The following is a 21,023-nucleotide window of genomic DNA, read 5'->3' on the forward strand; positions in this document are numbered from 1 at the left end:
TGCGATCCAGCACGCCTCCATGGCCTCAAGGCCAAAGGAGACGAGACAGACCGACGCGGGGGGGGGGGGGGCAGGAGAAACCCTAGTGGAGCCTGGGTAGGAGCGCTTTTCCCTGGCGGCAGGGTGCTCGCACGTGAGTTGGTGCGGTGCCATCCACAGACGCACGTTCGATTGCTAATAGGGCATAATTTTTTCAAGATAACTGATAAATTTACCCGAATTATCATGGGCGGTAATGCTGGCTGCATCCACACAAGCAAGATGGCTGCAGTACTATTTGTGGCAGCCATTGATGGCAGACTCCAAAGCTTAAATAAGATGGCGGGGGCGGGGTGAATGGGAATCGATATGATCCTTTCATGAGCGGAGGAATACGTATATACTCCCTCTGTTCCGAAATGTAGGTCGTTGGGGCTTTTTTAGTTCAACTTTTGTCTAGTAACGAAATATCGGCACTTTCCAATTTTGCCCCCCGCGTCGCTCCACTCGCTCGCTCACCGCCCAGCCGCACTGCCCGCGCTCACTCTCTCCCACTCGCCCAGCTGCACTAGCCGGCCTCTCCGTCGCTCGCCCACCTCCCCCCTCTCCCCGTAGCTCGCCGGCCTCCTCGTTGCTTGCCGGCCTCCCCGTCTCCCCGTAGCTCACCGGCCTCTCCCTCTTCCACCGCCACTTCTCCACCACCCCGCCTCCACTCACACCCCGGAGGTAAACAAATTCCAATCTTTTGCGCCGGCGACGAGCTTCTACTCCACGGAGGCGTGGATGTGGATGTGCTAGCGCTGGATCTGGGCGACAGAGGCGTGGATGTGGATGTGCTAGCGCTGGATATGGGCGACAGAGGCGTGGATGTGGAGCGGCACCCGAGCGGCGGGTCTGGAGCGACGTCGTCGTCCTCGCGGTGCCCTGCCCCGCCATGCCACGTCGTCGTCGTCGCGGAGTAGCTGCTTCCTCCCGTTGTAAGTACTCCTGGTACTGGTAGTCTTTCTTCCTGCCGGTCGATTTGTTTGATCTGAAACAGTTGTCTCTTTTGCTTGGTTGGTTGGATACCAACAGTGAAAATGGAGAACGAGAGGGAGGGGCAGATGATGGCCGCCATCATGGATTTGAATCTTCTCTTCTTACGTTGCTGTAGTACTGGCTGCAGTCTTGCTGTACAATCACTTGGTAAACATCTTGCTCATATACTGCTAGTTTCAGTTAACTGTTCATGTTAACCATCTTGCTCATGGATTTATTCCCTTTTCTTCATTGACGTACTTAAACATCTTGCTCATGTGGTCATCTTGCTCAGAGGAATTCAAGGCCTGATGAGTCCTTCTGGGAGCCATGGCTACTTCTTCCCAGGCCCTGCGTCAGGTATGTACTCCTACTTCCTTGCTTGTGTGAGCATTACTGAATTTCTTAGCCCTTTAGCATGACTGAATTTATGTCAGAGATTTCCAGCAAGGATTAGTGCTTGAGCATGATTGAAAAATCATGCTCAAAGATTATTGCTTGTTGTAGTACTGGAGTACTCCACAAAATTGCATCATGTTGTACTCCAGCAAATTGCATCGTGCCGAACAATGACATTCCAGCAAGGATTAGTGCTTGCTGTAGTGTCTTGGAGTACTCCAGCAAATTGTTTAAACAAATTTGTTTGTCTGTATTGAAACTTTTGTTTGCATGCTTCTGAATGCTCTGATGAAAATACAGAGAAAAACATACAGTAAAATAATAGTAGCTACAGATCTGGCAAATGGTGCAAATGCTTTGCTCTAGACACTAAGTTTTACTACTCCAAGTAAATTAACTGAAACTTGTTGTTCAATCATTTGCTTGCTGTTCTTGTCAGTCAATGAAACCTTTAACTAGATACTCCTTTCAGATAAGAGTAAATGAAACGTTTTGTTTAACTAAAACTAAATGAAAATTTTCCTTTAATTAAAACCAAATGAAACTTTTCAGTTAATTAAAATTACTCCTTTAAATGAAATTTTAATTAATGCTTGCTGATCTGCAGGAGTAAACAAGTTGATTGGTGATATGTAGGAGCAGGACAAGCAAAACACTTTGTTTTTGAAAACAGAGAAAACATGTTTTAGTTTTTTGCTGTAGTTTTGCTTGCATCTGTGATTTTAGTTCTGTAAAAAACATTATCGTAAAGTATCTGTAAAATATCTGCTTTAGTTTCAGTAGTGCTTGCTTGGTTGCTTGCAGTAGTTTAGTGTAGAACTCTTGCTTGTGTTCTCTCCTACTCCTCTTGCTTTCTTACTCCTCTCCTCTCTTCTCCAGATTGCACTAGTGAGGATTAGGATTGCAAGTGTAGCATTATTATTGGAGTGCCCTCTTCTCTCTTCTTGCTCTCTTCTTTCTCTCTTCTTCTCTTTCTCTTCTCTTCTCTTTCTTCTCACTTCTCTATCTTTTGCCTTCCAGTACTGCCCTCTTGCAGTAGTACTCACTGTGTGTGGTCTTTAATTGTCACTCTAACAATTGTCTCTCTTCTTGCCCTCTTGCAGGAGTAGTTTAGTTGCTCTCTTCTCTCTTCTCTTTCTTCTGTCTTATTTCCTTTCTCTTCTCTTCTCTGCTTGCTCTTCTACTCCTCTTCTACTCTCTTCTCTGCCAGTTTTAGTGTAGGACTAGTGTAGGAGTACAAGCAACCTTCTTCTCATCTCTTCTCAGTCAATTAAACCTTTTCTGTTAATTAAACCTTTTCAATTCAGTAAATGAAAGTTTTCATTAAACCTTTTCTGTTAAATAAAAAAAATAGTAAATGAAAAGCTGCTGCTGCTGCTGCTCTAAAACATCTGCTGCTGCTGCTATTGTTAAACTACTGCTGCTGCTGCTGCCATACTCCACCTGCAGAAGAACCCAACAGCTGTTGTTGCTGCTGCTGATCAGTATGGCTCTAAACTCTGTTGTTGCTGCTGTTGCAGGAGAAGGAGCACGCCCAGGAGAAGAAGGATCGGGAGAAGGCCCTGAGGACCTGGGATCGCTGCTGCTAGATCTGGATCTGGGACCTGGGACTGCTGCTGCCGCGTGCTCCTTCTGGGAGACGAGGACCCTCCTTGGATCGCTGCTGCTGGAGACGAGGACCTGGGCCTGGGAGCGCTGAGGAGAAGTAGGGGACCTGGGCCTGGGAGCGCCTGGGACCTGGACGCGTGGAGGAGAAGCAGGGGCGGGCGGGCGGACGATGGCCTGGCGGAGAATTTCAAATCCTCGGATGGAGGAAGAAGACGATGGGGATACCGATTCATACTAGGGGCAGCGATGTAAATTCCACCGTTTTCTCCTCCAGCGACCTATATTTCGGAATGAAGGGAGTATATACAAAATATAAACGGAAAGGCATCTTGGTAACCCCAAACAATATAAGAACTCGAAGAAAGCAAACTCGTAGGCTTGTATTTTCTTAATTAATTTAATTATACACTATGGAAAAATGTCAGTTCCAAAAAAGAAAAAAGAGAAGAAAAAATCGCACCTCGGGCTCGGGCCTGCACCGTCAGAAAAAGAGAGGAAGAAAAATCGCACCTCGGTCTCGCTCGGTCGGAAAACACTTCAAGAAAAAAAAGGAGAGAAGAAAAAGAAAATTGCGGCTCGGGCACGCAGGATTTGTTCCCCTCGCTCCGTCTCTCCCACATCGCATCTCCCGCTCCGCCGCCGCCGCCGCCGCCCGCACGCCGCTCCTCCTGCTGCGCCTCCCACGCCGTCCCCTCGGATGCATCGCGCGTCCCCCTCCGCCGCCCCGCTGCTCCTCCGCCGCGCGTGCCCGCCTCCTTCTCCGCCTCCGCCGCGGCGGCCTCGTTCTTCCAGGCCCGGGAGGAGCCCGTGAGGTGCGTCCATCGAGCTTATCTACTGCCGCTTCCTACTCCAGAATCTAGCCAGACTTGCCTGCATAATTGTGGCCCGTGAGGTGCGCCCCACGTTGCTTCTATGTCTAGCAGTGTTACTTTCTTCCAACATTGCAAGATTGATGTCTAGGATTTCATCTGTGTTTTACTTGTTATTATATAGTGCTTCCTAAGGTAATCACTAGGCCTAGGGTAGTTTTGCCTGGTTCTCACTTTCGTATTACTAGTTTCTGAACAGCAACGTGGTTCTCATATGCTCTCAACATACATTTACCATTCTGCCTAACCGCTGTCTTGCCATCTGTATGTCCAACCCACGTGAGCGCAACCATATTGGCGTCAAAGATCTGACAAAGAAATTCAAGTAGGTTCACATGGTGTGTTCACTATATGTCACAAGTTTCAAGTTAAGGTTACATAATTAACAAATAAAAGAGAGAAATTGTGCTGTGAACATTAATCTGGTTACCATTCACTTTTATAACTTTTCCTTTTTAGCTTTTGAAATTAATTGCGTGGAATTTGATTTTTTGTAATTGACAACTGCTCATGTCTTTAATCTTCCAGGTTACCGTAGCGCAAGCCCAGGCAGCAATCCGGCTGAGCTCACCCGCCCACATCACCAGGGGTTGTCCGGCTGCCGCCGCGCGTCGCCGGTCGTGTCACTGCCGCCGCTTCTGCTGCTTATGAGAGCCCTCACTGCCGCCACAATCTCCTCCCCGATACGCGCCCTCCTCCTCCTCCACCCCTCCTTCCCCTCAACCCTCTGCCTCCCTCTCACCATGAACCCCTCCTCCTCCTCCTCCTCTGGCTACCGCTCCAATGCTGCCGCCTTCGCCTCCACGCACCAGCCGCGCGGTGGACATGGCGGTGGCAGGCGACCGGGTGGACGTGGCGGCGGCGGTGGCGGAGGCAACGGCGGAAACCGCATCGATGCCCTCGGCCGCCTCCTGTAGTACACCGGCACAAAGCCCCGGTCCCCTCTCTGCAATCGTGTCGATGCTAGCCGGGTACTCACTAGTGCTTCTGTGCTTCTCTTCTCAGGACGAGGGTCTTGCGGCACATGGCGCCGGAGCTGAGGCTGAACATGAGGAGCGACGGGTATGTGCGGGTCCGCGACCTGCTCCGCCTCAACCTGGAGACCTTCGCCAAGGTTCCGCTCAACTCCCACACGGTGGATGAAATCAGGGAGGTAATATTGCTCATGCCTCATCTTCCTGCTTAACAGTAGATGATTTTTCTAAGCACCATGGTGTACTTGTGGCTACATGTTGTTTTCATCTTGTTAGCTAGCACCTTGAGCTTAAATTGGGAAATATCTCTAAGTTATAAAATTAACCAGGTTACTATTGAACTTGTTGTGAGTTGTAAGCTACTTTGAGTAAAATTCTGCAATTTTGCTTGTAGGCAGTCAGGCGAGACAACAAGCAGAGGTTTGGTCTGTTGGAGGAGGATGGCGAGCTGCTGATTCGAGCTAACCAGGGGCACACTGTGACAGTATGTTCTCTGCCTGAACCCTCCGCACTAATGTATTCTTTTTTCTACAAGTATGGTGTGTTTATCATGTTCATGATCATCTGCCTTGTAACCATTGTTTTTCTGTAACTTCTGAGAAAATTAGACATATAAAAGGAGCCCTAATAGTGGCATGCACCCTCTTTGGGATTTTCATACAGACTATTTTTTGAATCAATTCCATATGGGGCATTGTGTGCTTTAGCTCGAGATGTGAATGTTTTTACAGTAGTATAATCTCGGTGGTAGTTTTCCTGTTATTAATAACTAGTCATGAGAATTATATCGTCGGTCCTTGTTGGCCCGTACTAGGAATGAAGTTGCAATTCATCGTGCTTATAATGGCTTGGACTTATCCTGGTCTGGCTTCCTTGGTGTGCTATACAGGCATACAGCTAGTGTATATTCTTCTGTAGCACTACGGTTGAGCTTCCATGTTAGTAATTAAGATTTAAGACCTCCTGTCCTCTCTGATGCCTAAGCTATTACAGGATTGTACTAATGTAGCTTTGTAACCTGTGGGTATGTTTTGAAAGAAATCATATCTGATCTTAAGTCAGAGACTTGTCTTCATTGTTACATGTTCCATCACAGTTCTTGTGGTCATATGCCAAATACCCTAATTTAATCAGAAGACACATAATTCCAATGTATCTTCATTCTTATTTTTGCATATTTCTGAGAGCAGAGTTCCTTTTCTGTTTCCGTGTTGGGGTGGTTTGTGGCATGTGATCTGCTACCTTATTCTAGCATCAAGTGAATTGTATTTGCTTAGTGGAATTAGTGAATCAAGTTTGCCTTTATAATAATCAAGTAAACCTCTTGCAGACTGTTACATCAGAGAGCTTGTTGAAACCAATTCTATCGGCTGATGAAGTCTCAGGTATTTGATTTTAACACTCGTGTTTGCATCCTCTCCTGAATGGCTGGCGTTTGTTCTAATTTTTTTCTATCCACAGTCTGTGTCCATGGAACTTACAGGAAAAATGTTGATTCAATATTGAAACATGGGCTTAAACGTATGGCAAGGCTACATGTACATTTCTCAAGTGGTTTACCATCAGATGGAGGAGTTATTAGTGGTACGATTTTCCATTTCAAACATACTATTATTGAGTTTATTCTTATGGAAACAAATAGAAGGACTAATGCTGTTCTTCGAAGTAAAATCATGCTGAAATTATCCGTATTTATCTTTCCAATGTAAATCTGATATGCTCCCAGTTATTGCTGTTCTCCATTATTTAGGTGCATCGTCAACTCATACCCCATCATTATTTATTCCCAGCTCGTGGTCTAATGTTTCTTCCACCCCTGCCTTGTCAGGGACTAACGGTTTGCCTTCTTCAGGTATGCGGAGTGGCGCAAACATATTGATATATTTGAATGTCAGAAAGGCACTGCAAGGTATGGCTGCCGCATGTAAATACCAGCAAATCATTTGGGTTCTCTAGACTAGAGGCTGACATTTGATTTCTGAATTATTTTCCCAGACGGGATGAAGCTATACATCTCAGACAACAAGGTGATCCTGACGGAGGGCTTCGACGGCGTTGTCCCCATCAAGTACTTCGAGAAGATCGAGACATGGCCAGGACGTGCACCGATACCGTTCCAGAGGTAGAAGAGGCCTTGCCGTAGCACTGGAGTCCTGCACGGCCTCTCGCTCAGCGAAAACTTGGGATGAATGCGCTGCACGACAAGAGTTTCATCATGTAATCATTGTGCTGCTGCTGTGGACTTTTTACTGGTTGTGCAGAACCTGTGTATGGTTATGATGACCAGATGTTATGGAATAGCAAATTTGGTTTATGATGTGTGAATCTGCGAGGTTTCATCCCAATTTTTATTTTGTGTAAAATTTGCATGCATTCTACGGTGGTTTAAAAAAAAAGTAAAATTTGCGTAAACTGATTTCTGCTGGCCTGCCTGCAGTGAGATTTTGGTTTTGGTTTTGGTGAGACTTAGAATCATCTGATTGATTGGCAACGTGGGAAACTATGTATATCAGGTGGTCGAATGGCCGAATGCCCCGCGCGGCACCTATGTTTTTGCTGCCTTTTTGCTTGGAGGAGGCGCTGCTGATTTTTTTTCAGAATTCAGAGTCGAGCAGTGGCATTTCTAGGATGTATGCTTTTAGTTGTTTATTTTGTTCATCATCATCATCATCCAGGGGGGCAATGACCGACCACTGGGGCGCTGCCCCATTTTCGCAGGGTAACTTTCACCATTCAGGACTTCTCTGTCATTCCTGAGTAGCAACCATGGTTAACAGTTTGAAGCATAACTTTTGGTCCATTACATACAATGCTTGATTCGTCAGTCAGTTTTTTGTGCCCATGGGAACTATTCTCAGTTTGCACCTGCAGGATCCGACTGGGTGTTATTGGATCTCCCAGTTCAAACACTCACTTTTTTTTTTCTGCGAATGGAGTTCATACGCTCACTCAACCTATCTGACGCGTGTGCTTTGTGCGTCTCCGATCTGACGCGTGTTGTCTTGCAGTGTGCTCGGATCTGGTGAAGGGCGCCAAGGAGAAGCAGCTCAAGGTCAAGGGCCCCGTCAGGATGCCCACCAAGGTGCTCAACATCACCACCAGGAAGTCCCCCTGCGGAGAAGGTACCCACCTCAATCTCTGCTTGATCCCATTTGCTTTGTGGGTCGCTATGTTTTTGTGGGTAGCTCTCTGTTTAGACGGTAGGAAAGAATTCCCGTGATGATGATGGTGTGCTGAGCAGAGGATGTGAAACATTTAGACCGCTGAGGCCTTTCCGGTCTTTGATGATCTAAAAATCGAGCTTTTTAAAACTGATGCCCAGCATGCCATCGACGTACCGCCTTGTTCTTTTGTATCTAGATATGCAGCTCAGTGTGTTGGTGTGGTGTATAATGTAGAGGGGTTGCATCTGAATCGTTTGTCAGCTGAGCACATGATGTTACAAGGAGATGCTACTGAGATTTCACATCATTGATGTATCTTAAACCGAGCTTTTTAAAACTGATGCTTGGTTAATCTAGTGAGAGTCTGTTGTTGTTGGTCATCCTGCGTAGGTGTCTTCTGTTTGTCATTTGAAATCCATAGCACAATGAATCTATCAGAGGTCTTACCCATGTCTGTTGCTCATATGTGATGTTAATTTTTGGGTTGTGTTTATGATGGGCTGGTCAGATGATGCTAAAACAACATATTCCCGAGGTTTTCTTTGAGGAATACAAAATCGAGCTTTTTAAGACTGATGGCTAGCCTGTCTAATGTTTGTTTTCTTCTATACACTTGCTCCTTCTGGTAGGCATTGCAAGTGATGCGTTCAAGTGTAGTCTTCTGTTCACATTTTTTTAACCAGTACCATATGATTATAGCATGCTAGTTTTAGTCATTCAACATCTTAATTTACCTAGAATGATGAAGTAGTTGCACTTGATGTGGGCTGAGCAAATGATGATTCATATGATTATTATTCTGATACACTTGATGTTTCAAAATCGAGCTTTTTAAACCTGATGCTCAGCCCATCACAAATCTGTCATCTGTTAATCTTGCTGTGCTGTAGTTGCTTATGATGATTTGAAAGTAAACAGAGTATAATAATGTTATCCGGTTGTGGTAAAACAGGGACCAACACCTGGGATCGGTTTGAGATGCGGGTGCACAAGAGGGTGATCGACCTCGTCAGCTCCCCAGACGTCGTCAAGCAGATCACCTCTATCACCATCGAGCCCGGCGTCGAGGTCGAAGTGACCATCAGCGACCAGTAGGTATGCTACCCCAAGATATGTGTCTTTAAATCTTTTTACAAGGGTGGAGAGACACCTCCAACGTACCAAGATATTTTTGAAACTTTCTGTAGTATGAGAACTGGGTTTTGTATGACTAGGTTCTTTGCTTCGTGATTCTAAGTGCCTATCGTCCTAAGTTATCTTCCGTCAATTTTCGTTGCCCTGGTGTGTGTGCTGGAATGGATGTTTATACATGGCTCACTATTGGACCTACTGTCAGATTTGGTAGCATTTTCATAGTTCACAGTGCTTCTTTCATATCTTAAGAATCTTTAAGTGCTGATTTATGTTTGGCAGTGGAAGGTGCTGCCTTGAGCAAATAGTATCAAAAGCAACAAAGGCTCAACAAACCATTTCCCTTGGAACAAGATCATGAGGTTTCCTTGCAAATAACATTTCACAAGGTTTTATTAGGCCCTCTTTTACATCTCACAAAAATTATACCAATGAAAACCACTTTGGAAGACAACCAGCATTATACTTTGACCCAAAATATGAGGGAGCCTAATAGACAACCAGCATTATACTTTGACCCAAATATGAGGGAGCCTAATAAATCCGGACAGAGGTAGTAGTAGAAACAACCGATGATCTGAAGTGGGCGCAAAGTTTACCTGTATGAGAATTCCTGCATTCAAACCAATTTTTCTGGTTGCAATTCACCCAAGTTGAGCAACCCAATCAAACTTGATAAAATCAAAGCAAATCATATATACATACATACCGCTTTCTGAAAAAACAGCCATCAGAAAGACCAAGAAATAATTAATGCACAATGTCTCACCCACCACACTAACACTAACTAGGTTGTAATATACAGCCGAGATCCTCACTGGCCAAACTATCCAATCAAGTCAACCTCTAGCAAACAAACGGTGAAAACCAAGCAACCAAACTGTGCATGAGAAAAACAGCTCCCAGATAGCCGCCTGCGATGTGCGCCGAAAACATAAGCCTGAGGAAAATCATTGCAGTTAGGGTGTCGTCGGATCTTTCCAGTCCTAGTCTTCTTCACATCTCAGGGCGTCTCTCAGGGCGATCCTGCCCTGACCTTGCCCTTCTTCTACCGTCTCCTCCATGGGCCGCACGGCGTCTCTCAGGGCGATCCCACCCTCACCTTGCCCTTCTTCTACCATCTCCTCGGTGGGCCGCACGCTGAAGGAGTTTGCTGCAATGCCCGCCTCGGCTAGCTGGAGGGTGTTGTATGCGTAAGGCCACAATCCTGCAATGGAAATCGTTACTTGCTAAGTATTATCATTGAGAAACCATGGAAGACTCAAAACTCCATTGGTAAATTGGTAAAAGGGGGAGGCACCGTCTGCGTCGAAAGGATATGGGAAAAATTGCAGGTAACAGAATGAGGCCACTGTGAGACCTGCAAAGGGCAACAGGAGTATATTTATTTTTATTAATCAATTATGCGCATCTAGAAGGTCACCTGTATAACTAATTTACGCAACTACGACAGATGGCAAACGAACCTATGATAGCTCCTGCAAACACATCTTGCCAGTGATGCCAGTAGTCGTCCACACGAGAAACGGCAACGAGCGCAGCTGTAAGCAGAGGCAGAACAATGATGCACAGCTTTGCGATATGGCCTTTACGGTCAAAAACCGTGATTTTCCCAGTTAAGTACCACGTGAGGAAGCCCAGGCCGGCGAAAGACCCTGGAATAGATTGATTATTAGCACAAGGTGAAAGAAAACAGGTTATTTTATCGATGGTCTAGTTAGGTGATCTAGCCATGACCTATTTGACGCAATTGTAACAGCACTACAACATAAATAGATTGTACATGTGGGTAATAAAAGACTGACCCAATTGTAAGGCTAGGCCAATTTTGTGGGGTCTCTAATCAAACACATGACCTATGTGGCATTGTCCATTATAAGATGTACATATATACCTCCACAAAATGGTACACATGACAAACCCAATGTTTTTATGCTGTGGAGTAGTTCCAGAACTAGTTACCACACAACTACTACACCAAGCAGCAACCAAAGCATCTAAACTGAAATGGGGCACTTCCTGGTTCGCTGCCACATCGCACCAATGTAGCCAACGCACCAGGCTGTCTCGTGCCCAATTGTGGCCTAGCCACCCATCAGACTTCCCCTGGTTCAGTGACTGCCACTAAGGCCTCCTAAGCCAGCTAACACAAGCAGCCCAACCAACCGCAAAAATACAGGTACCATCACTTATTCCCAGGTCCCAGCATGGTTTGTGTCAAAAAGGATTATCACAAGGGTGTAAAAAACAACTTCAAGTATGTAACTGAGTTTTAAAGAATTCCATAGGCATAGCTGACCAAATGCCTGACACCAGTATTTCCAAAGGAAACATTAGGTATATTAAATGACTTACATGATGCATGTCCACTTGGGAAGCTCTTGTGACCTTCCTTGATGACACTCTTCTCCCCATGGCACAGAACGCCAGTAGTGACATTGTCATAAAGCTGAAAAAGAGTCCTTCGATGAGTTTTGGTCAATATGGGCTCCATAGATGATAAGAACTGAACAATGGGCAGGTCAACAAAGATGAACTTGTGACTGGAAAAAGTGAAGTTCTTGGCTAGTAATCTTACATCCTTTCCATCTGGGAAACAGCGCCAGAAGAAATCAGGACGCGGTCGGCCAACTCCATCCTTAATTGCATCAGTAATCACCGCAGTTATGAGCACCGAATAAAGAATACCTACAAAAACACGTGTTTCGAATTATTTCTTGTACATACAATGTCAACATATTCATATGCCTAAGAATATGTAGATACCCAGTATGCCATGGTGCAAATCATAGAAATTCTTCTTCTTGAAGTAAATTCCACCAAAGATGGCACAGGGTAAGACGATTCCAATGACCTGCAAATCATGTGAGTTACAAAAGTGGAACTATCTTATTGAATGGCACAAAAATGATGTAAACAATGGGAAGTCCAAAATTAGCAGCACAAGAACACACCGGAACAGCCCAAAAGGGCACAGTATTGCCCTGTAAGGGGTATCTCAAGTCAGTCATCATGTCCTTCCCAACGAAACGGTGAAAAGGCTCAATTATATTCAACAATCCATCTATGACAGCAAGGAGGACAAGTATTATCCAGTCATACATGTGGAGTCTTGCAATTTGGGCTCCATGGGACTTTATAGTGTAACAGCCTAACGGGATATCCGCCATTATGTCCTACAAATAACAAAGGGGGCAAGACAAAGAATTGTTGAGTAAAGTTGCAATAGTTACAAGATAGACTGGATGTAATACAGCTATGATTAATTAAATGAAAGGTAAAAAAAAGCCAAAAAAGGATTAAAAACGAAAACAGGAGCACAATACTTGCATTTCTGATGAAGACAATGTTATTCTGTTTGACTGGCTTCTGTAATAATTCTGTGTTCCTGTATTTCCTCAGTTTATTTGTACACACGATGCTCCTAGAATTCCAAATAACTTGCAACCTTGATTGGAAAATGATCATATGTACAGGCTATAGTTTCCAATTATCAAGGAGTGCGCGAAGCGTGGGCATACAAGGTTGCCAAGATGGGACAGGTAAGTTGTTCAGCAGTTCCCTTTCTCCCGCTCAGGTGCCCTTGTGTATCGACGAAAATTCTCTCTCAATACGGGCGAACAAACTTCACTAGATGTACCAAAAATCGCCTCCGATTACCCCATCCTAATTTTGTGTCCAACGGTGCGCAAACACGTACGTAGCTAGCTACTTGCTACTCCATGGGCAAACAAGCAACTTTCGGTCCCCAAAGAGTTGTCAAAATCGGAAGGAAGGAAGGTGCTCCTCCAAGCCTAGGCATGTTCACACATTTTTGTTGAATACTCCCTCCGTCCGGAAAAATTTGTCCCTGAAATTGATGTATCTAGCACTAACTTGGTGCTAGATACATTCATTTGAGGAACAAACTTTTTGGGACGGAGGGAGTATAAATTAACATATTTGTCTCGTTGTAAAACCATGGACATTCTATGCTGGCAATTCGGCAATATTTAGATGACAAGTCAACAGCATGGAGATTCTCTGCAAAGCACTAGTACTAAGAGGAACATTAGGATTTAGGGGCGGGCCAAATAACCTGGGATCTGGGGAGGAAATCAAGGTGCTGCCGTGAAGCTCATGCGCGCGTCAGCCTCGTGTCGCCGTCCCTGAAGCTCCCGCAACTGCTCCTGCAGCAGGAAGCGCACCTAAAGAAATGACAAACGACAAGAACCTACCCCTGCTACTGCCACACCACCGGCAAGCAGCAGCAGCCCCGCTACCGCGCGCTGCCGGCCAAGCTCGCGCTTGCTCTGGCTCTCGCCCTGTGTGTGTGTGGAGAGAAGAACGGAGGGACGGAGGGAGGGGGAAGAGAAACCGAGGGACTCACTCATTTAGTCCGGCCGCCGGCGGAGCCCCAGACGTGCGCCGCCGCTGGGGTCGGAGGGAGACGAGAATCGATGGGGGGTTCCGGGTGGGGAAAGTATCTGGGCCGTCTACCAAAGCACCCCCTGCTTATTTGCTTTCTTTAAATAAATCTCTCGAGTGTTGATTGTCTATCAAAGCATCCTAATTTTGTGTCCATTGGTGTGCAGACACGTACGGAGCTACTTGCTGCTCGCTCCATGGACAAACAAGCAATTTGCAGTCCCTAAAGAGTTGTCAGAACCGGAAGGAAGGAAGGTGCTCCTCCAAGCCTAGGCATGTTCACACATTCTTGCCAAAGCTTGAGCAAGAACAATTCGGCAACATTTAGATGACAAATCAACAGCATGGACATTCTCTGCCAAGCACTAGTGTTAAGAAGAAGAGTAGGATCCAGGGTCGGGGCCAAATAACCTGGGATATGGGGGAGGAAATTCAAGGTGCTGCCGTGAAGCTCATGCGCGCGTCAACCAAGTGCTGTCCCTGAAGCTCCTGCTCCTGCAGCCGGAAAGCACGCCTAAAGAAATGTCAAACGCCAAGAACCTGCCCCTGCTACTACCAACCCGCCGGCAAGCAGCCGCCCCGCTACCGCGCGCTAACGGAGCTTGCTCTGCCTCTCGCCCTGTGTGTGTGCAGAGAGAAGAACGGAGGGAGTGAGGGAGGAGAGAAAGCGAGGGACTCACTCATCTAGTCCGGCCGCCGGCGGAGCCCCAGATGCGCGGGTCGGAGTCGGAGGGAGACGAGAATCAACGGGGGGTTCGGGGTGGGGGAAAGTATCTGGGCCGTCTGTCTACCAGAACCAGAGCATCCTCTGTTTATTTAGAGATTACTTTCTTTATTAAATTTCCATCAGATAGCTACCCGCTCATTTCGAGCTCATGTGCTGTAGGTTTGGCTTCTTGGGGAGTATGAATATGTGGTGTGATGCTTCTTGGATCTATGTAACCGTTAGCGGATGAGTTGTATAATGACAGCTTGCTCATCACAGGACGCAACGTTTTCTTTGTCTTTTTTCTGCAGCATGAACTGGGCCACTTGTTCACTGTAACTGTTTTGCCTAGTAACCTTATTGCGAATTATTATTTTTCGCCTACCATGACTCTTTTTTTACGGAAACAAGGTTCCGTTTGTTACAACAATTTATTTTTCCAACCTCGTCTAGTAAAGGAGCTGGCAATCAGCCTTGACAAAAAGAGACCTTAGCCGCCGCCCCGTTTCCGACGGGGCCAAGGCCCCTGCCGGACCCCTTGCCATGGCTGGACTACGCCCGGCCTATGGCCACGTTGCGGCTCAGTCCGTTCGTTCGCCGTGGACTCCACGAGACCGCGGCGGCCCGCGTTTCGGATCCAAGGAGTGCGTCGAGGGTAGATATCCTATCCGCAACGCCAGGAAATCAGCCTGCAGCTCTCCTATGAAACCTTTCGACGTGGTGCCTGGATCTACAACCTCTAATCACGAGCGTGAACCTCCAAATCGTGCCTCTCTACCAACGCGAGAGACCAAGGCGAGCTCTCCTAGTGCAAAACTGTTGACCACGCAACTCCTAGGGATTCAATCTGCTGCAGCTAAGGATAAGCCGGAAGATGGTGGGGGCGATTATGGGGCTCCCCTTGCGGATGCCGCCCGCCCGAAGCCGTCCGATGGTGGAACCAAGGTTGCAGCCATGGATAGCTCTGTTGCGCAAGCCACGGTGACGGCGGTGGGAGGCTCTAGAGTGCGAGATCAATCATACAGCGGGAGCGCAGCACAGGAACGACCGATGACGTACGATGGGCAAGGAATATGTCATGGGGAGTGAGGTTCCTAATGTCGTGGAAGGGCTAGCTATGATGGACTTAAAAAAAGAGGGTGTAGGTGGTATTCTGAAGAAAGGATGCATTAACCAAGAGCAACAGGGACTGAATTCAGAGACACATATGGAGGAGATGGCGAGTAGTGTGGTGCATTTGGCGGATTTGGAGGCAACCGGCCTTGGGGCCGCCGGTGAACTGACGTGGCCGAGTATGGCGCCCCGTCAGGAGCAATGAATTGCTTAAGTTGGAACCGTCGATGGGCGGGGAACCTTCGTACAGTTCCTGATCTGGTAGCACTGGTTTGTGCTCATTCCCCGAAGCTAGTATTTTTGTGTGAAACTAGCAAAAGAGCCCGTGCATTGCAACGGGATGACAAAATTGTTGCCTTTAAATGGAATCACTTAGAATATAGTATCTATAATGATTATAAATAATGTATAGATAACATTTGTATAAACTTTGAATGCAAACAATTAATTTTAGATTTCCCAAATGAGCCCATGATGATGAAACTATCGAATAAAGCATAAGAATAGTTTGATGAGGGATACATACCTTACTCGTGGGTGAAGCTTCTTAAGAAGGGGGATCCCAAACGTCCTGGGATGCATGCTTGAGTTGTTTTGGTACTTTTTCACTATGTCTTTTTTGTAACCAAATTTTCATCGGCAGATCAGTGGGCCTTTCATACGGCGAACAAACGAAAGTTCGCTATGGTAGTAAAAAATCGGAATGTTAAGCACTACACTTGGGAATCCCTTTAACTTATTTGATGCATCTAGAATCGATTTATTTATAGTAGACCTATGCAAGGATCACCTAGGAGGCTAAGCTTGCATAACAATTATGAAGAAATAAAACATTGAAATGATATTCTAGCCAATCAAGTTCACGACCTCTAGATACCGACACAACAGAATACAGTAGAAAAGGCAGTCACCAATTGAACAACCCTAACCAAAAACACCAGGGATTTTATGAACTGATATTTTAAAAGCCTTTTTTGTTTCTTATTATTCTTACCATAACGGGGAGCAGATAGGCCCTGCCTTGAGATTCCAGGGCCCGGGCGAGCCTAAAACACGGGGCCTTAATATTTTTAGATGCAAAGTTACTAATGACAATATCAGCTAGAAAACTTGAGACACGACTTCCCTTTAATCGAGCCACCTAGACAGCCCATAGGTGCAAAGTAATTTTGTTTCCGCAACTCGGTTTTTGGGCATGGTAGCATGAGACCGGCTATGGGCGTCTCCAGACAGAACACACAAAATAAAATATAACCAACGTTTGATATCTTGTGTCTTTTGTCTAGAGACGCCCAGCCAAAATACGCTCCCCGCCATGGCAGGGGATGAACTAAACTTTTCTAATGGCGAAACATGCGGAGTACATTCTGTCAAATAAAATGTATAATTAGCCCGATGAAAATACAATTAGCCTATAAAATACAGTATAGCTAAAGTAGGATGTCAAAATGTACATCACAAAATAATGACGACCGAACAATCGGTTGTAGTTTATGACATAGAATCAATTTTTTGAAAATACATGAATTATTCGTGATACAAATTACCAATAACAAGGCCCACTCCGCTGAGCTACATGCGTCACTTAATTTCTGCCGCTGGAAGCGACAGGACCAAGCAGACATCAACAGATCGCTAATTCCTGCTGAAAAGGTGCGCTCCCTGGCCCACCGACCGGCCCACCACTACTTTAATTACACATTGATGCCTAAAAGGGAGGCCCAGCCCAGTCACTAATAGAAAACCGCATCGGTTTCTTCCTCGTTGAGATACAGGACAGGAAATTCTAATGGCTCCTTTAATGGCGGCTGACATCTGTGCCTGGGCCACCAGTACCGTCGTGCGGCGTTTCCTATACTTGCTGTTCAGCACGGCCCTGTGGTCCAATTCGACAGACCAAGTCGCCGCAGGCGCCGGCGGCACCATCGATGGCACAGCCTACGCACAAGGCACATGCGTCGGCGAGTACTCAGCATGCAGCACCTAGAGACAGGTTCGTCCCTGACGGAACGCCCTGCTGCGGCTGCGGGCACTTCTCCGATAAGGTTGCGACGGTTGGTACTGCCTCCAAGGCTCACCCTCAGCTCGCGCCTATTAGTTTCCACGGATTCCATTCATGCAGAATGTGTATATACGTACAGTTGATTGATTCCACAACCGTGTGTTTCTTGTTGCGTTGTTTTGAGGTTCGGCCAAAGAGACGACAGATGAGAGTAAAAAGGAGATCCTCCGTTCTTAGACCAAACTTTAGGTGGATATGCTTTTAAATCTCAACCGTCAATCTTTATGGTTAAGATAAAATCGACGGATATAAAGTGGTGACGTATGGAGAACTATGAAAGCCTCCGTCTTTTAATATTAGATAAAGACTAGACAACCCAAAGAAAAAATGCAACGTCTTCGTTCTCGTTTAGGCCTTGCTGGTTTTGAAGGAGTTAGTAGTGATGGCCGTAGTGGTGGTCTAGCTCTGTTTTCGCATGATTCCCTAACAGTGGAGGTCAAAGAGGCTAATAATAGATGGAACAATGTCCATGTGCGTGTGTCAGATAGCGAGCCACCTTGGCGTATCACTTTTGTGTATGGTGAACCTAGAGTGGAAAATAGACACATTATGTGGGATGCGATATGCCGTATGAACGGGGCAAGCAACTTGCCCTGGCTTCTTGTCGGAGATTTCAATGAGGCGATGTGGGATTATGAACATATGTCAGAGACACCGCGAGCTCCAGGACAAATGCTTATATTCAGAGATGCTTTAGAAACTTGTGGACTTATTGATCTGGGTTTTGCAGGCTACCCCTTCACATATGATAACCGCATAGGAGGACGGGCCAATGTCCAAGTGCGGTTGGATCGAGCTATGGCTACGAACTCGTGGCGTGACCTGCATGCAGATGCAGAGGTGGTTCACCTCGTCTCCCCGTGCTCGGACTACTGCCCAGTCTTGGTCCGATGCACTCCAGACACGGCGCCAAGGCCCACCTGTTGCCGCCGGTATGAGCTGACGTGGGAGCGCGAGCCGGTCCTAGATGAAGTTGTGGCAGAGGCATGGAAAGCAGCGGGTAGCAAGAAAAATCTTCGTGATGTTCACTTGGCTCTTGGACAGGTGATGGGTAAACTACACTCCTGGAGCAACAGAAAATTTGGGAATGCTACTAGAGAGTTGGAAAAATCTCGATCGCGTTTAGAAGAGCTCATGCACATGAACACGGACCGAGCGGAACCGAGGAGGGAATTGGACGCCATGAATGAGCTGCTGTATCACGAGGAGATGTTGTGGCTCCAACGATTACGTATCGCATGGTTGAAAGAAGGGGACCGCAACACAAAATTCTTTCACGGTAAAGCTGTGTTGCGAGCTCGGAAGAATAGAATAAAAGGGTTGAGAGATAGTCATAGAGTATGGCAGCAGGAACAAAGCACTATGCTGAAAATGGCACAACAGTATTTTGAGACTATGTTCGCAGCAGACCCCAATATAGATCCAGAGGAAGTTATTCACCTTTTCCAGCCAAAAGTTACTGCTGACATGAACGACAAATTGTGTGCGCCTTTCTCGGATAAGGAAATCAGTGACGCCCTCTTCCAGATAGGGCCCCTAAAAGCGCCCGGTCCTGACGGTTTTCCTGCTAGGTTTTTCCAACGGCACTGGGGCACTGTGAAGGAGGAGGTGATCGAGGCAGTGCGGCATTTTTTTGAGTCGGGTATCATGCCTGAGGGTGTCAATGCTACTTCTATAGTTCTGATTCCAAAGGTAAAGGACCCAACTAGACTTGCAGAGTACCGTCCCATAAGTCTATGCAATGTGATTTATAAGGTGATTTCCAAATGCCTGGTGAACCGGCTAAGGCCTTTTTTGGATGAGATCATTGCTCCGGAGCAGAGTGCTTTCGTTCCAGGTAGACTGATTACTGATAATGCTTTCATTGCTTTCGAGTGCATCCACACTATCAAACAGGAAAAGGATCCGAACAGAAGTGTTTGTGCGTTCTCGCGGGGCAAGAAGGACATAGCACACACATCCAAACATACGAAGAGCTGAGTAGTCAGGAGAGCGACCAGTGAGATACTCCATAGGAATACCACCCTGCAGAGCAGTCGATGGCTGTATGTTGATGAGATAGGTGGATGCAGAAACAGCCTCAGCCCAAAAATGGGGTGGGAGAGAAGCGGCAATCATCAGAGCACGAGCCGTCTCAAGTAGATGACAATGCTTACGTTCGGCAACGCCATTCTGAGCATGTGCACCAGGACATGAGAACTGGGCAAGAGTACCCTGTTCCGCAAGAAAACCACGCAACAGCTGGGAGATAAACTCACCAGCGGAGTCAGCACGAAGAGTACGAATGGGCATGGAAAACTGGGTGTGAACCATGGCAGCAAAACGTTTGTATATAGAGAGAACGTCGCTATGAGATTTCATAAAGTAGAGCCAAGTGTAGCGAGAGAAATCATCAATAAACAAGATATAGTAGCGGTGACCACCTGTCGAATCAAAGGGAGCAGGACCCCATACATCAGAATGAACTAAGTCAAAAGGACGCTGAGATACTAACTCATTGGTAGGATAAGGTAACTGGGTCTGTTTGCCAAGTCTGCAACCATTACAATGTAAAGAAACATCTCCAGATACAGACCCTAAGAGGCCCTGACGAAATAAAGAAGACAAGCGAGAGCCACATATGTGACCAAGGCGATGATGCCACTGCTGGAAGGACGCAGACGAAGAGGCGGCAAGAGCATGGGAGCTGGCTGAAGTGGTGGCAGCGGAAGGAACACAAAGCTAGTCAACCTCCCAAAGGCCCTCTAACTCACGGCGCCGGGGGCCAGCACCAACCAAAGCCTTGGTGCGATGATCCTGAATGGAGCAAGATTCGGTATCAAGAATGACACGACAACCGGAATCAGTAAGTTGGGCAGCGGAAAAAAGATTCATGGTGAGGCGAGGAACATGTGAAACACTAGGAACAGAAAAAGATGGAGTGGAAAGAAGACCACGGCTAGCAAGAGGAAGAGGTGTGCCATCAGCAGTAAGAACATTAACAGGCGAATCAAGAGGTCGGAGAGAAGACAACATGGAAGAATCAGAAGACATATGAAAAGAGGCTCCAGAATCCAGAGCCCACGAAGATGTACCTGACTGTGTAGATGCCTGCGGTGGTGGAGCAGTGGCTGCAGTCACAGCAGCAGCGGAACCGGTCGACGAAGAGCCTGAGGAAGCTAAGAGACGCTTGAGCCTCATAATGTCCTGGTCAGTGAGTGACGGGGTCGAGGAGGATCCAGGAGTCCCACTGGAAGAGGAGCGCCTCTGGTCTCGCTTCTTCTCACGGCAATCAGACTCTGGGTGACCTGGCCGAGAGCAGTAGCCACAGAAGGTGTCACGGCGCGACCGGCCCCTCTCAGCATAAGAAGGACGACCCACTCCCCCTGAAGGAGTAGGCAGGAGCGGTGGAGCGGTGAGGCGAGCAGGTGGAATAGGAGCTCGGGCGGCCAACACTGATGGAACCACAAGTAACCCAGCAGAGCGTAGGCGGGTCTCTTCAGCACGAAGCTCAGCAAGTACCTCCGAGATAGGAACACGACCACGAGCGAGCAGGTGAGCACGGCGAGGCTCGAACTCAGAGCGAAGACGAGATAAGAACTCATGAACCTACTG

General features: G+C 46.8%; 3 protein-coding genes, 2 non-coding genes and 2 pseudogenes across 27 annotated transcripts; 6 read left to right on the top strand and 1 right to left on the bottom strand.

Moving 5' to 3' along the window:
- The first annotated feature begins 530 nt into the window (after positions 1–530).
- LOC123077035 (tRNA 2'-phosphotransferase 1) lies at positions 531–7,160 on the top strand. Of its 5 annotated transcripts, XM_044499232.1 has the most exons (11): positions 531–956; positions 1,054–1,164; positions 1,292–1,356; positions 2,916–3,251; positions 4,401–4,785; positions 4,878–5,025; positions 5,241–5,330; positions 6,177–6,231; positions 6,308–6,430; positions 6,675–6,755; positions 6,842–7,160. In XM_044499232.1, exons 5-11 carry the CDS (start codon positions 4,520–4,522, stop codon positions 6,970–6,972), a joined length of 894 nt encoding a protein of 297 aa, XP_044355167.1. In that variant the 5' UTR covers positions 531–956; positions 1,054–1,164; positions 1,292–1,356; positions 2,916–3,251; positions 4,401–4,519; the 3' UTR covers positions 6,973–7,160. The 5 variants fall into 5 exon arrangements, with proteins under 5 accessions (XP_044355167.1, XP_044355169.1, XP_044355166.1 ...); XM_044499234.1 differs by lacking the exons at positions 531–956; positions 1,054–1,164; positions 1,292–1,356; positions 2,916–3,251 and adding an exon at positions 3,527–3,895; XM_044499231.1 differs by lacking the exons at positions 531–956; positions 1,054–1,164; positions 1,292–1,356; positions 2,916–3,251 and adding an exon at positions 3,528–3,815.
- A 657-nt stretch (positions 7,161–7,817) lies between these two features.
- On the top strand, positions 7,818–9,277 carry LOC123076077 (40S ribosomal protein S20-like; the record flags this gene model as incomplete). The annotated part of the gene is made up of 2 exons (XM_044498514.1): positions 7,818–7,968; positions 8,963–9,277. Coding segments are annotated over 2 exons (294 nt in total), but the record flags the coding sequence as incomplete, so codon positions are not given.
- Positions 8,082–8,167, top strand: LOC123081141 (uncharacterized; annotated as a pseudogene).
- On the top strand, positions 8,274–8,357 carry LOC123081137 (uncharacterized; annotated as a pseudogene).
- On the top strand, positions 8,513–8,592 carry LOC123081138 (small nucleolar RNA SNORD36). Its single transcript, XR_006438650.1, has one exon. It is a non-coding gene; the product is annotated as a small nucleolar RNA SNORD36 (small nucleolar RNA).
- On the top strand, positions 8,780–8,857 carry LOC123081136 (small nucleolar RNA SNORD36). The gene has a single exon (XR_006438649.1). It is a non-coding gene; the product is annotated as a small nucleolar RNA SNORD36 (small nucleolar RNA).
- Positions 9,278–9,794: 517 nt separating the features above from the next.
- LOC123077031 (lipid phosphate phosphatase 2) lies at positions 9,795–14,388 on the bottom strand. Of its 19 annotated transcripts, XM_044499227.1 has the most exons (12): positions 14,229–14,384; positions 13,960–14,062; positions 13,511–13,846; positions 13,220–13,310; positions 12,244–12,317; positions 12,096–12,158; positions 11,908–11,995; positions 11,720–11,829; positions 11,497–11,590; positions 10,608–10,796; positions 10,442–10,501; positions 9,795–10,348 (listed from the first exon to the last, which is right to left on the bottom strand). In XM_044499227.1, exons 6-12 carry the CDS (start codon positions 12,153–12,155, stop codon positions 10,128–10,130), a joined length of 822 nt encoding a protein of 273 aa, XP_044355162.1. In that variant the 5' UTR covers positions 12,156–12,158; positions 12,244–12,317; positions 13,220–13,310; positions 13,511–13,846; positions 13,960–14,062; positions 14,229–14,384; the 3' UTR covers positions 9,795–10,127. The 19 variants fall into 19 exon arrangements, with proteins under 19 accessions (XP_044355162.1, XP_044355163.1, XP_044355148.1 ...); XM_044499228.1 differs by lacking the exon at positions 13,511–13,846 and having other exon boundaries at positions 13,220–13,304; XM_044499213.1 differs by having other exon boundaries at positions 12,096–12,317; positions 13,220–13,304; positions 14,229–14,383.
- Positions 14,389–21,023: the final 6,635 nt, after the last annotated feature.

Source organism: Triticum aestivum, chromosome 3D (assembly GCF_018294505.1).
Source record: "Triticum aestivum cultivar Chinese Spring chromosome 3D, IWGSC CS RefSeq v2.1, whole genome shotgun sequence".
NCBI classification, from domain to species: domain Eukaryota; kingdom Viridiplantae; phylum Streptophyta; class Magnoliopsida; order Poales; family Poaceae; genus Triticum; species Triticum aestivum.